The following is a 14,921-nucleotide window of genomic DNA, read 5'->3' as shown; positions in this document are numbered from 1 at the left end:
ATGAAAAGACTGTTACTGATGAAGTAACTTGTCAAAGAGTTGTAAAGAAGTCTGCACTAAACAGGGACTGTCATGAAATGTGCTTTTTATCTAGAAAACAGTTCAAATGTGGCAGTCATTTTTTATCATACTTTTTTACCACGCTCTGCATCACTAAGAGAAAAAACCCAGATGTCACAAATAAATGGGCTATTTAGTTATAAATTAAACATCTATTACTATCCTAATATGCATGTATATAAGAAAATGGAAATGCCAACATATACAAAACTTGAAATTTAAAAAGGTTAAGAACAATATGAAATAAAAATTTTAAACCATTTTTATTATTCCAATTATTTTTAAACCCTACATACCATTCAGAGTTATCTGATCGAATACAACTAATTATTTCTAAAAATCTTTACCTAACATTTTGTGACATACTGAGTTCAAAGACCTAGTTCTGAGCACAGCACATTTTGCTACACAGCATTATTGGCTATCACTAGTAAAATAGATTTATCATGAAAGCCTTAGTATGGTAAAACATTTTGCCTCTAGAAACAATGCTATGCTTTTCCCTAATAAATATGTTGTAGAATAGCTGATATTATCTTCAGAATATGTGGGCTTATTATCATGTATCTTTTTTCCTAATAAGGTGATCTACAGATCCCATCTCTACTAGAATTTCATGTTACTAAAACCTGAAAGCAAGGAGTCCCATGGAAGAGAAGAAAACAAATATATATTTTTCCTCATTTAATTCTCCATGTGGGACATATCTCTTGACCCTGGCTGAATACCATTCATTAAACTGCAGCTCACAAGACTTTTTCAGCCTTTTTGTGATGAGCAGTGCCACCTTTAACAATGACAGGAAAAGTAATTATAAGAATGCAGGAAGCTAAACTGTGTTAAAATCCATTTCTAACAGTTCCTGTGCTTTCTTGATACATCTAAATCTATTAAGGTGATTTCTAGAATATTTCTGTAAAAATACCTTAATACCAGTTTTGTTACATCAGAATGGTCTTGCTTGCTTTCACTGCCTATCAATAAGGAGTCAACTTTTTCACATCCGTTGTATTGCTTCTTACAGCTAACTGATTAAGACTATATATTGTTATGATACCCACTAATAGTGAAATAGATTTTGTATCTTCCCTCGTAACCCCATCCCCTTCATCTTCCGCCTTTCTCTTGCTGTCAGGCAGACTACTGGTCTGAGAAAAAGCCTCGGGTTTGAGTCCTGATTTTATTAGCTTCACTACCTTGGGGAAGTCACGGAGTTTACTTCTTCACAGAAAAGTATCTGCCACATCACAGAGCTCGTTCTAAGGCTTCAACAACTGCTTTCCCAATCTAACACAGTACTCGTTAAAATAGCAACAGCTCCAAAAATACTAATTCCTTTATTTCCCTCATTCAAAATATGGGCTTGTGAAGAAAAGACTACATATGACGCATTAATAATGTCAAACTTGATTACTATGAAGATATGAAGCCAGTATCTATGGTAGGGTCTAATTTCTAAATCCTCTGGCAGTTACAAAGGCAAAGAACAATTCAGCTGATTTAATACTTGATTCAATTTTCTACTTTCATGGAAGCAAAGTGGCCAAGTGTAAAAAATAAATTGAACAGGGGTTCAATCCAGCTCTACCCAGCTGTGTGACCTAGGTTAATAACCACTCTGAACCCAGGGCTTCCTCACCTCAAACTTGAGGAAAATACTTACTTTCCAAAGTTCCTAAGAGAAATCCTGCCTGGCAGAGCAAGCACTTAATAAACGATACTTCTTACTCTTAGATCTTGTCCTTTGACATTTACTAAAATGTAAACTAAAATAGCATTAAGATCCCTGAAAGCTACTGATTTTTTTTTATTGCTACTGAAAATGTCTGTTCTAGTACCTAGTACATGGCTTTGGCTTTTAAGTTGTTATTTTTAACAGAATGACTAATAATCGTTCACTGATCCTGCTAAGCGATTAAGTTTCTTCACATACTGGACATACGTTCAAAATTAAATGGCAGACAGCATGTGTGTCTATGTCAGCTATCTGGAGGATTCTTGGTAAGGAGGATTCAAAGGTGGTTAAAATCTCCCACAAACCTACTAATCAGATTTCATTAATAGATTAATTTCCTCCAAAAATATTATTCTCAAGCTAAGCATAATCACATTTCATGAAGATAGGTAATTGGACAACTATCAAAATCAAACATAAACAAAGCATAACTTCAAATGTCAATAGCAAACAGTAAAATTCATACACAGCAACACTAACTGTATTTATAATTAAAATATATTGCTTTTAATTGAAGTATACTAATTAGCATACTAAGGAATATTGGTTTTACTCCTTCCAAAGTTCATTCTGTAGAGTTTTCAAAATTTATCTGTGACTCAGAAAAAGATAATAACGCCAACACTAAGACTTACAATCACCTTACAACATAAGAGGATTTCCAGTGATTACAAGACTATGGAATCACAATAAGCGCTGACAAAGGCACATACTTTGAAAACATATGGCAGATGCTGCTCTATCTTAGGTACATACTGATATATGGGGCCATGCCAGGGTCCAGCGTCGTAATCATGCTTTCTACTGAATGTTTTGTTTTATCAAGCACAGATTTCACCATCGGATTTCCAGCCACACCCTGCACAAGACAAATTAACATATAAACGCCCATTCTAAGCAAAGAACACCTGATGGTGAAAAAGTTTCTGATACATCGCAGACCTATAATTTGGTAAAATGTAAGAAAAACAAGGCTGTAGCAAGGTCAAATTGCTGTTAAGTTTTCAAAATGCTCTCTCTCATTTTCTCTTCTTCTCATAGACCCATAGCAGTCTGCAGACCACACTTTTAGGGGCAATGACCTGGAAAGTATGTATACCATATATACACACATATATGTAATCATTTTATGGATGTATGTATTCATATGTACTCATTTTATACATGTATACATACATTTGCATCTTATTTCTTTATGTGTATTTTAAATTCATTTCACATCTATTTATATGAAAGACTAAACAAAACTTTAAACTGTAGTTGGTTGTCTCTACAGACTCATACTTGATTCCCTAAGAAAAAAATTAAAATATTAATGTTTCTCATCCTTCTTCCCCAGAATTTATCTATTAATATGTATTATTCTGCTGTCTTCTACTAACATTTCTTCCTTTTTCCTACTTCCCGTTTGTAGTGTTCATTCCCAAATTCATTCTTTTAATTCAGACCTATTCCTCTGAATTCTTAAAACCACACTATTAAACAGAAGGAACCAGGTCTGAGTATTCCCTTCTTGTGCTATACTTCTCCTGTGGTAAAAAGATTTCAAGGGAACAGTGCCCGCTGAGATGGCCCCTGGCTGCAGGCCATCATTCCACCTCTTCCTACCTACCACTGAACTAAGGTGATTCAGAAAAAAGTTGAGTTCGTAACACTGATATTTAAAACTGTCAGCCAATCTTACATGGAATATGACAAGAATGATTTATAAGACATGTGGAGTTGAGCTGGGTACAGCTGATAATGGAGACACTGACACATGTTCTTAACAAGGGAAAGAAATAGTAATCCCTACATGAAGAAAACCTTTAAAAAGTACAGAAGGATTAAAAAAAAGCAGCTTAGAAAAGTATTATCTTTGTGAAACGTAAAGTTCAAACATAGTAAATTAGTTAGCCACCTATCAATTTAAAAATGTTTAATATATAATTAAATTGCAGCCAAACCCTCAAAATACTAGGAGGAACCTGAAAAAGTAATCCCAAAATTCATTAAGAGAAATAGAAAAGACTAGTAAAGAAAAATTCTGAAGTAAAGAGAAATTGGCAAACTTATAAAACCAAACACCGATAAATCGTTATGAAAGCAGAGACTTGGAATTGATCTTACTCATCAATGCATACTCCCCCATCCCCACCTGAGCAGAGCAAACTTGCAATAAGTATTATTATAATAATAAACAGAATTAACAATAAGTAAAATAGTGAAGTACTACTGCAGGGACAGACCAAACAGTGGAATAGACTATAGAGTACATAAACTGACATTAACACACAATTTCATAACTAAGATGAAGATAACGTATCAAAACACTGGGATATGATGTTGGAAGAGTCAGGTGGCTGGAAGAAAATTAAGTTTGACTTCTACTTTATGTAATAAAATAAGTACCAACAACATTAAATTGGTAGGTAAAAAAAAAAAAAAAAAAAAAAAAATGAAACAATAAAAGAATTAGAAGAAACACAGGAAAACATTTGTGGTGGGAAAAGGTAATTTTTAACATAAAAAAAAATTTTTTTAATTCAGAGTTTTGTCAAAAAGGGTAAAATTCAAACATACAATAAATATAAAAGAAAACTGCAACATCTGACAGCATGTAAGAAAATACTACGTGAGGAGCTCTTACAAATTCATTCAGAAAGAAAATCATCCTAATTCAAAAATGCGCAAAGAAAACTAGACTTCACAAAAGAAAAAAATGACAAAAAAAATCACATGAAAAATGTTCAAACTTAGGAACCAAGAGATGCAAATTAAAATGAGGTATGCTTTTTGTCTATCAAATTAAAAAATATTCTATTTCAAGTTCATAATTAGTGTTGGCAAATGAAAAGTGCTGGGGCAGTCTATTCTGGTATAACCCTTCTGGAGAGTCATCTTCATCATCAGTAATTTTGTAAATTTTCACTGACATTCATGAGAAATTAACCTCTATAAAACAGAGATGAGCATAAAGATTTGCATACAAAAGGGCTCATCATAGTTGTTAAGAATTACCACTAGAGAATGCTGAAGTACATTAGCAAAATATGGGAAATAAAAGCCATAGCATGAAGGGCAAAGCAGCCACAAAGAAAAAAAAAATATTTCTGAAGAATACTTATGAATGGAAAGATGTTCCTGATATATGCTAGATAAAGGCAAACAAAAGACACAAGACTGTCCACATGTCACTACCCCATTTTGACTTTTATTTTTAAAAATTGCATCTACACAGATATGCACATAAGAAAGATTGAGAAGAACTATAGAAAACTGGTAATTAGAATAAAAAGAATTTTTATTCTTTTCTTATACCATCCTAGATTTTTAAAATTATTCTAATGAACATCTAATAGTTTCAGAATTAAAAAGTTCAGCATAGCTTTTAAACTAAAAACCCCTTACCTTAATAAAACCCCAGAGCCCACCAGCAGATGCTTCATCCTGACTTCTACCAACTCGAGGATCTTCTTGTTCCTCTGGAAAAGTAATGGCTGATGTGGTTCCAGGTCCCTGTGCCAGAGATGTCAAACTGGCTTGCTGAGTAATGGGAGTCGGCAACATACCTGGTAAATGGCAAAATTTCTAATATATGTTAATTTATTGCATAACTATTTCCTATAAAAAGAAGATACACTATAGGAGATGAATAGCTCAAAACAGCTTTAATAATGTAAATATACACTGAAGTGTTTCAAGACTGAGTTATGTACTCCAATAATTACCTAAACCTTTATAAAATACAAATGAAACAAAATCCTAAAGAAGAAATTTCTTGCCATTCTGAAGGCTTTTTAAGCCAAGTGTCCTGAAATGACAAAATATATATCAAAAAGTATTTCCTGGGGAACGCCTAGGTGTTTCAGTGGTTGAGCATCTACTTTCAGCTCAGGGTGTGATCCTGCGGTTCTAGGATCGAGTCCCACATCGAGCTCCCTGCATGGAGCCTGCTTCTCCCTCTCCCTCTGCCTCTCTCTGTGTCTCTCATGAATAAATAAAATCTTAAAAAAAAAAAAGTACTTCCTGTTGGCACTATTAGCACTTGGATGTGGTCAACTGTAATTCTAATCCTTTCAGTGCATAAAATTAAATGATGTGAGCACCCAAGCTCCTCATATAAAAGTTCTAACAATTAGTAAATATTCCATATGCCCTACTTTAACTCAAAGAAGAAAATTCACATACTCATAGATATAGACATAATACCTGTACTATGCAAAACACTTTGTTAAGGTAGATAAGCAAAGTTGTAAAGTTGCTTCATTTCCTAAACTGAGAAATAACAGGCAAAAGATGAGAAGGATTAAGTTTTGCTGCTGGTTTCCAACAACCATTCCAGGGAAGTCAAAAAATAGGTGTAATTGATTTAGAAAAGGAGACAGCCTATTATCATAAATTAAAGGCACACATGAGCTTGGTTTTAAATTTTTTTCCAGGACATTCTTATCCTGATAATTTTTTACATAAATCTTTTTAAAAAACTCAAATTTCACCTTGATGTTTCTCTATAAGTACACAAAATATTAAAACAAATTTTTGGAATTTTGTCTGACACTACATATACTAAAACACTACATTTTACAACACATAACATTTATCATTTACTAATTAACATCAGCTTTATTTTGATAACTTAAATGTCAAAACATGAGAGTAGGAAACTTCAGAAAACAAAGACATGAGTTAAAAGAAAGGCAGCCAAAAAGAAAAAGTTTAAAAAAATAAAAAACAAATCGGGTGGTGGTGGTGGTGGTGGTGCAGAAATACAGAAACAGTGTTGATGAGAAAGTGAAATGGTACAACTGCTTTGGAAAACAGCTTAGCAGTTTCTCGAAAGCAAGCAATCCCATGACTACTTAAACACCAAAGGCACATGAAAATATGTTTTCACAAAAACTTATACACCAGTATTCATAAAAACAGTATGTGTAATACTGAAAAGTAGAAACAACACAAAAGTTCATCAGCTGACATAATGAATAAAACGTGGAAGGAAAATCCATACGAGGGAATATTGAGCCATAAAAAATAGGAGTACAGACATATGCTACAACAAGGACAAACCTTAATTAAAAATAAGCTTCTCCCTCTGCCCCTCCCCCTACTCACACGCCCTCTCTAACAAATAAATAAAATCTTAAAAAAAAAATACTAAGTGACAGAAGCTTGTCAGAAAAGACCTTGTATCTATTGTTAAGATTCTATTTGTATAAAACGTCCAAAACAGGTAAATTCATAGAGACAGAAAACAAATGAATGGTCGTCTGGGGCTGTGAACATCGGGAGCCAGTAGGGAGTGGCTGCTAGTAAGTATGGGGCTTCTTTCTGAGGTGATTAAAACTGATTAGAGTGATAGTGGCACAACTCTGTAAGTACCGTGACAACTACTGAAATGTATACTTTAAAGGGGTAAATTGTGTGGCATGTAAAGTATCAATAAAGCAGTTATTCAGAAAAAACACATTTAAACATTAGCTATAGCCATTTATTTCAAAGTATCAGTAAGAGAGAATTACCTGTTACCGGAGGTGCAGAGAATGATGGCATCAGGGGTGTTTGGGGAGCTCTTCCAGCATGTCCCCTTGTGATGTCATAAGCTGCCCCAACAGAAAATCCTGAGGTGGGAGGACCAGAAGAGGGTGCAGATGAAAGAGTACTTGGGGTAGAAGATGAAGGTGGGAAGTGAGCCAGAGGAGGATTACCGAAGGCAGCAGCAGGTGGCGGAGAAACAGGAAGGGGGACAGAAGTCGCTAGGGCTGGACCAGAAGGTACTGAGACAGGCTGTGCAAGTGACAAGGGCGCTGGAGGCTGCACAGGCGGGATGGAGGGCTGGAGGGCCGGCGGAGGGCTGGAGTAGGTGTGCAGTGGTAGGGGCTGTATGGATGACACATTCGGAGAAGAGAAAGAACCGGCTGTGGCTAGAGGATGGGGAGAGGGAGAAAACAACTCATTAAATTAGAAATACTTTCCACTTAATTTTCCAAGTATCTCATTCCTTTATATTGCAAAATTTAAAAATGTAACAGACCATCACCCACTAATTATTTTTAAATGTGTAATCTAAAGTACACAACAAACATGACTAAGTGCAAATGACTTTGAATCCCCTACATAAAAGCAGCAGCTACATAAAATTCAGTCACAATTCCTTTCAGAAGCAGATCTTTGTGTTTTCACTCGTTTTGCTCTGTTTTCAAGAAAACAGCCATTTTTCACCCCTTGCTGACTTAAGCACAAAAACCTACACACACACTCACAAATTTTGGGCAGAAGGTTAATCATCATCAAGTCATAGAACATGAAACAAAACTAGTAACTGCTCTTCAGGATGCTTTTGTTATAAAAGGAGGAATATAGAGAACAAAAGTTTACCCGAAGCAAAACATACTTTGGCCTTAAGTAAAAGATCACTTCCCTTCATCCTGGGAAAGATCAGAGAAGTTTTCATAAATTTATTTTTATTTTACTTGACTCTGAGAAAAGTTAATAGTGTCTCTACTACCCTCCAGACACAGCAGCTGCAAGGCGATGCCATGTACCTAAAGGAAGTGGGGTGGAAGACGTGGCAGCTGTGGCCAGTCCTGCAGGATGTGGTGGAGGAGTCCCCGGCGGGGTTGTCTCTATTCCACTCTCTTCCATCATTTTCCTTCAATAAGTTTACTGTAAAAATAGAGAAAGGTAATATATATTATATTGTAATCGTGTATTTTTCAAGAATAATTTTAGAAAACAATCAACAAGACACAAAGGCTTGCGTATATGAATTATAATGCCACTTATTTCTGAATAAAGGATCTGTCAAAATTCCTAGGAAAGCAGTCTGTGACAGTGTTTGATATGCACGTAATATGAACATAATATTTTCATATACATACTTTATAACTGGAAAATAATTTTATGTTAACTAATTCATAAATTTCAAACAGTAAATTACTAATATAATTTTCTGCCACATGAATGTATGTTAGATTTTTACCTAAATTTTCAGTATTATGTTTAAAATAAAAATAAATTAAATATTTTTTAAACACTTCTTTCCCCATAAAGCATTATATGTGGCCTATTTCTGTTACCATGAAAATAAAATTGAAATGTGCTCAATTTCCAAAGTCTCTAGTTCACATTTTAAATCATACTTAGTAATGTTATGTCTCACACTGTAAAAATACTAACTTCGGCAAAAATGTTATATGGTAACTAGATAGCAGGGTTCTAAGATAATAATGGATTACAAGAAACATGGGAAAATTTCCTTAAAAATCACAAATTTTCAAGCCTGTCTTAAGTATAAAATCAAAAAAAAATAAAACTTCTGTTTTTGATTTTGATGTATTCATTCATTTAACAAATATTCAGTGAAGGTCAACTGCTCGCCAAGCACTGTCCTGGTGCCCCTGTGGACATACAATGTAAGCAAAAACAAACAGGACACTTACCCTCCAGTACAGGAGAGGAGCAAGTAATACCAATGTACAATGAAATGTAACCTTAATTATGTGCTCTGAGGTAAGAACATGGTCCTATTTGAGAGGAATATGGTTTTCAGGTGAGGAAAGGAAGCCACAGATAAGCAGAGCTCTGAAAGGTATATAGAATTTCCTTTTTCAGCAAGGAAAAAGGAGCAAGCAGGACAGGTTCCAGAGAAAGTGAACATATGGTAAGTATACAAGCCCTATAAGGTAGAGGGGACAAGACACATTCAAGAAAACCCATATGGCAAGGAACAGAAAAAAAAAAAAAAAAAAAAGAAGAAGAAGAAGACGACTGGAGACACAGGTAAGAACCCACACTGTGTCAAACCTTATAAACTGCATCAAAGACGTGGGTTCTTTAAGAACAGAAAGGCACCATTCAGCATTCAAGCGGAGGATAACATATCATTTAACTTTTTTTTTTTAAGATATTATTCATTTATTCATGAGAGACACACAGAAAGAGAGGCAGAGACACAGGCAGAGGGAGAAGCAGGCTCCATGCGGGGAGCCCCACGTGGGACTCCATCCTGGGACTCCAGGGTCATGCCCTAGGCCAAAGACAGGCACTAAACCGCTGAGCCACCCAGGGGATCTCTCTTTTAACTTCTTTGAAGAAATTTTAGGCTCACAAGAAGATGCAAAAATAGACCAAAGTTCCGAAGAATCCTAAACCCAGCTTCTCCTACCAACAGCATCATCATACCTAAATGCAGTACAGAGATCACACCCCGGAAATTAACACTGGTGCGGTACTAGTAACCAGCGATTTTATTTGGATTTTCACCTGTTTTTACATGTATGTGTGTTTCTACGTGTGTATGTGTAGTTCTATGAAGTTTCATCAAATGCAAAGACTCATGGAACTAACTGCACAATCAGGATACAGAACAGTCCCATCATCCTAAAGAAACTACTTCGTGGTGCTCCTTTGTCACAGCCTTCCATTAACCACAAGCTGTGGCAACACACTGTTCTCTATCATTTTCTCATTTAACGAATGTTACCTAAATAGAATCATATGGCATAGAACATTTTGATATAGGCTTTTTTTCAGTCGATATAACGAAAAGTCCTGAAATCCATCCAAGTTGTTGGATGTATTACTAGTTGGCATTTTTAAGAAACTGCTGACGAGTATTCCATTTTATAGATGTGCCACAGTTTACCTATTGGTCTACTGAAGGACATTTAGGATAATTCCAGCTTTTGGCAATTCGTTTTTGTGTTTTTAAAACAGTCCTTTGACCAAAGTATGCAGATTGGGACACAGGGCAGAGTAAATGCAGAGAGACTATTAAGAAGGATAGAATTAGTTTATATAGGAACTAGTAGCACCTAAGACAAGTGCCTATCAACTACAGGGAGGGGTCCTGAGGTAATCCTGCCTTCCAGGCCATTAGGCAATGTCTGAAGACAGTTTTGGTTGTCAGAACTAGAGGGACTACTAACATCTAGTAGGTAAAGACTAGGGGTTCAACTAAAAATCCCACAATGCACAGAAAAGCCCTCACAACAAAGAATTATCTGGCCTCATATATCAATAATGCCAAGAGTGAGCAGCTTTGGCCTAGACTAGTGTGATGACAGAGGGAATAGCGAAGAATAGGTAGCTTCAAAAACTGATTTGGGGACCATGGGCAGAGGTATCACTCACACAACTGGCTATGCCACTCATTTAGATAGGGAATATGAAAAAAAGGTCACGGTGTTGACGTTTTCTTTTTTGGGAAGCGGCATTATACACTGTTTAAAATTGAACATTTAAAAAAAAAATAAAAAATAAAAAAAAAATAAAATTGAACATTTTGAGTTTAAGCTCCTTGAAACACTCAAGTAGAGACACTAACGTGGTCTGAGTTTTAACAGTAAGTGTAGGTTTCTTCAGTTTATTCAGTCTCTAAAGTCATGTTCTGGAATGAGGTATTCGAAGAACAGAGTATCAAGTGAAAAGAAAAAAATGATCCGACCAATCCTTGAAAAACTGCCTGGCAGATGAGCTTGCACAGAAGAGTGAGATGACCAAAAAGGAGAAAACCAGGAGACTGTGGTGTCCAAAAGCCAAAGAAATTTCAAGGTGAAAATGGGTAGCAGTAATCAAATGCTACAGAAATGCCAAAATAGGATGATACCTGAAAAAAATGCAACAGATTCTCCAAAGTGAAGATACGAACACAGTGAGAGCTATTTCCATGGGAAGAGAAAGGCTAGAAGCCACTTTTAAATGGACCGAGGAGCACGAAGTGAGCTAGGAATACACAACACTTTCTCAGAGTTTGGTTGTAAATGTCAAGCAAACATATACAGAATTAAGTAATGACCAGGGGTTAGGGAGGCATCATCTTCTCACTCAGTACATCCACTCGCCGCCAAAGGGAGATAACCTGGAACACAGATGGCCTTCTGGGGGACTTAGTCACCCAGTCGAAGCTACCTCTTTTCATCTCCCCATCTTCCTCTGTACAGATGCTAACAAATCCTTTACACTGGCCAGTGGAAGTCTGGTTTAAAGATAATCTTGATCCCTAAAATTAATGAGTGTGTTGGCAAAATAACCTGTGCAACGCAAACTACTTATAACCTACAATAAAGGATCAGTTTCTTTCAATCTTAAAAGACATACTAAGAAAAGGCTTAATGATTTTATTAGATAAATTTTGTGCGCATAAACATTATGCCTTCCACTAAAGAAAAGCTACTGTAATAAAGTAACAGTGAAGTGTGAGAGTTGGTAAAGGTTTTAGCGAGTAAGTCTCAGCATAAAAAAACACTATTAATGTAGGAACATTAAAGAAAGTGACGAAATGACTTAGCAAATGGGAGTCCTCAGTCTCTGGTCAGTCAGACCCTCCTCTTTCAATTTGCTTCCACTGTGGTTTTTTCTGTTACAAAGTGAATGGCTACTGATTAAGAATACAATAAAAGAATTGGAATGATGCAGCTTTGATCAAAGTAAAAACATTAAACGCAAAAACTACCGATGTTCTAACAGTGACGAGCGCCAAAGCAAGAGGAGTTTTGTCTCTGCACTCTCAGCCCTGATCCCCAAATAAACTTCCCTAAAATGATAACTGAAGGAAAGAGTGGACGTACAGGAGAAAGACCGGAACGCCGACACGTGTCCTGTTCACAGGCAAGCACATCTTACCTCTCAAAAACACCTACTCTGAGTGGCAGAAGCGTATACAAATTTTGCCAATCTGGGAGAGCAGCGATCTCGCAAATCTGCCTGAAGCCGGTCCCGGAACAAAGAGCAGAATGCCAAGAACGTCTGCAGAGCTGCTCGGCACACCTCGGGGTTAATAAACTACTCCCCACTGCCGCTCCCGGGGAGCGAACCCGGGAGTCGGGCGAAGGCGGGAAGGGCCGAAACCCCGTGCCTAGGGACGGCGGCCTCCCCGCAGGCTGTGCCACGTCTCCAGGCCGGGCTGGGCCGGGCTAAGGTCCGCGGGCGCCGGCCGCCCGTCCCGCTCCCGCTCCCGCTCCTGCTCCCGCTCCGACCGCCAGCGCGCCGGGAGGCGGGGCCAAGCGGCAGCCGCAGGGGCGCCGGCCCGGTCCGCGCCCCGCGCCCCGCGCCCCGAGGGAAGGGCCGGAACCAGACCCGCGACCCGCACCGGCAGGGGCTGCCCGCTCGGCCAAGGCCCCCGTGCCCCGGCCGCACCCTGCAGGCCCGCAAGCCGGCGCTCGGGAGTCCAGGACCGCCGCGCTCCGACGCGAGCCTAACCATCCCGCGGCGCCGGCCGGCGGCCCGCCCACCTCACAGGGACCGCGCCCGCCGGCGCCCGCATCCCGTCCCGCCGCCCGCACGCACCGCGTCGCTGCCAGGCTGACGCTCACCTGGGGGCCCGACAGGGTGCCTGCGTGGCAGGTGAAAAGTGCGGGACAGGAAGTTCGCGGCGCTCAGACTACCGCCGCGAGAAGACCACGAAGACGCCGGCAGGAGCTCGCCGCCGCGCGTCCCCGCCTCCAAAATGGCCACCGGAGGCGCACGCCCCTGCGGCTGCCACGTCGACCGCGCTCGCGCCGCCCCGCCCTCGCCCCGCCCCCGCCCCGCCCTCGCCCCGCCCTCGCCCCGCCCTCGCCCCGCCCTCGCCCCGCCCTCGCCCCGCCCCTCGGAGCCTGGTCCGGCCCCGCCCCCTCGCGCCGCTCCGCCCCGCCCGCTGGGATCCCAGTCCCGGCCCGCCCATCCCGGAAGGCGGGTTCGTCGCGTCCGAGAACCTCAGGCGCGCTGCTGCCCGCGGACCCGGCGCTGGCCGAGTCCGAAAGCACTTCCCGTAGCAAGGTCATGCTCCCTGCCCACTGCACAGCCCTGCCCGCGAGAACGGCACTCCCCTTAGCAGGTGTGGCTCACGGATCCTGTGCGGTGGCCGCCCACGGAAAGGAGAGGAGCCAGCCAGGGTCTTCGGGTCTAATCCCCACCTGGCCGGCAAGACCCCGCTTCACAAACTGGGGACTTGCAGATGTGCAGAGGTTTCCAGATGACAGCAGTTGCCTACGGAGACACAAAAAGCGGGCGGGGAAAGGGCAGCAGCTACTGTTACTTCTTTGCCAACGACAGTACGTGTACATTCTTTTTCCTATTTAATTGAAAAACCGAAGGCAGAAGTTACCTTTCTAACCTTACGTGCTGCATTTAAAACAGTACCTGAGGGATCCCTGGGTGGCGCAGCGGTTTAGCGCCTGCCTATAGCCCAGGGCGCGATCCTGGAGACCCGGGATCGAATCCCACGTCGGGGTCCAGGTGCATGGAGCCTGCTTCTCCCTCTGCCTGTGTCTCTGCCTCTCTCTCTCTCTCTATCATAAATAAATAAAAATAAAAGAAAAACAGTACCTGAAACAGTATGTACTCAATAACTTACATTATTAAGTAAGTAAGTGAATGGTGTGCAATAGAGGAAAATAAGGAATTTAAATTCAGAAGCCTGGGTTTCTTGGGTGCCTGGGTGGTTCGGTCGGTTAAGCGCCTCCCTTGGGCCGAGGTCATGATCCCAGGGTCCTGAAATGAAGCCCGACCTCAGGCTCCCTGCCCATAGGAGAGAGTCTGTTTCTCCTTCTTCCTCTGCCACTTCCCCTGCTTGTGCTCTCTTCTCTTTCTCTCTCTCTCAAATAAATTTTAAAAATCTTAAAAATAATAATAATAACAAGTCTGAGTTTGGGTCTGAGACTAAAAGTCAAAATGAAAAGTATGAAAGCACCTTTTAAACCATTGAGCGTTGAACACATGAAAAATTGTTTTTGTTGCTTCCAAATTCTTTTAGGAATCCACTTATAGTTTTCACATTAATGGATCTCTTGGACTTGACAGGTGTGAGCAGTCTATAATGCCTCACTAAAAAGTTGATAGTATTTAACTATGCCCTGACTTCGGATCTTCCTTTGCAACTGCAATGGGTTGTTCCTTTGGGTGGTGACTCTTATCCTATCCCTAGAGAATGTGTGTGGGTGGTTATCTAGGTTACTTTTCTGAAAGTTCTCTTTGGGTGGGGCTGAAAGTAGTCACTATCTCCATCCTCTTTGGTGGACACCCTTAATAGCTATAAGGTCTATTTTCTTCATTCAGTCAACAAATATTTATTAGTGGCTGCAATGTACTGAGCATTAATACTGGAAATGTAGAATGAACAAGACAGACAAGGTCCTGACGCTTAGGAGGCTTTCATTTTCTCAGG

The 14,921-nt window shown here is 39.8% G+C and overlaps 1 protein-coding gene across 3 annotated transcripts in view; it reads right to left on the bottom strand.

The window, feature by feature from the left end:
* PRRC1 (proline rich coiled-coil 1) overlaps nucleotides 1-13,248 on the bottom strand; it is a 42,049-nt gene extending 28,801 nt beyond the window's left edge. For 2 of the 3 annotated variants that reach the window (XM_038552037.1, XM_038552039.1), the window contains exons 1-5: nucleotides 13,090-13,248; nucleotides 8,320-8,440; nucleotides 7,297-7,698; nucleotides 5,186-5,346; nucleotides 2,552-2,654 (exon numbers count right to left, since the gene is read on the bottom strand). In XM_038552037.1, coding sequence (XP_038407965.1) covers nucleotides 2,552-2,654; nucleotides 5,186-5,346; nucleotides 7,297-7,698; nucleotides 8,320-8,422 — 769 coding nt within the window. In that variant the 5' untranslated portion in view covers nucleotides 8,423-8,440; nucleotides 13,090-13,248. Of the gene's footprint in view, nucleotides 1-2,551; nucleotides 2,655-5,185; nucleotides 5,347-7,296; nucleotides 7,699-8,319; nucleotides 8,441-12,400; nucleotides 12,629-13,089 lie in introns of those variants that run through there. The other variant, XM_038552038.1, reaches the window with a different exon arrangement.
* Between the last annotated feature and the right edge of the window lie 1,673 nt (nucleotides 13,249-14,921).

The sequence above is a fragment of the Canis lupus genome, chromosome 11 (assembly GCF_011100685.1).
Source record: "Canis lupus familiaris isolate Mischka breed German Shepherd chromosome 11, alternate assembly UU_Cfam_GSD_1.0, whole genome shotgun sequence".
Lineage (NCBI taxonomy): Eukaryota > Metazoa > Chordata > Mammalia > Carnivora > Canidae > Canis > Canis lupus.
This window is presented reverse-complemented; position numbering and strand designations above follow the sequence as displayed.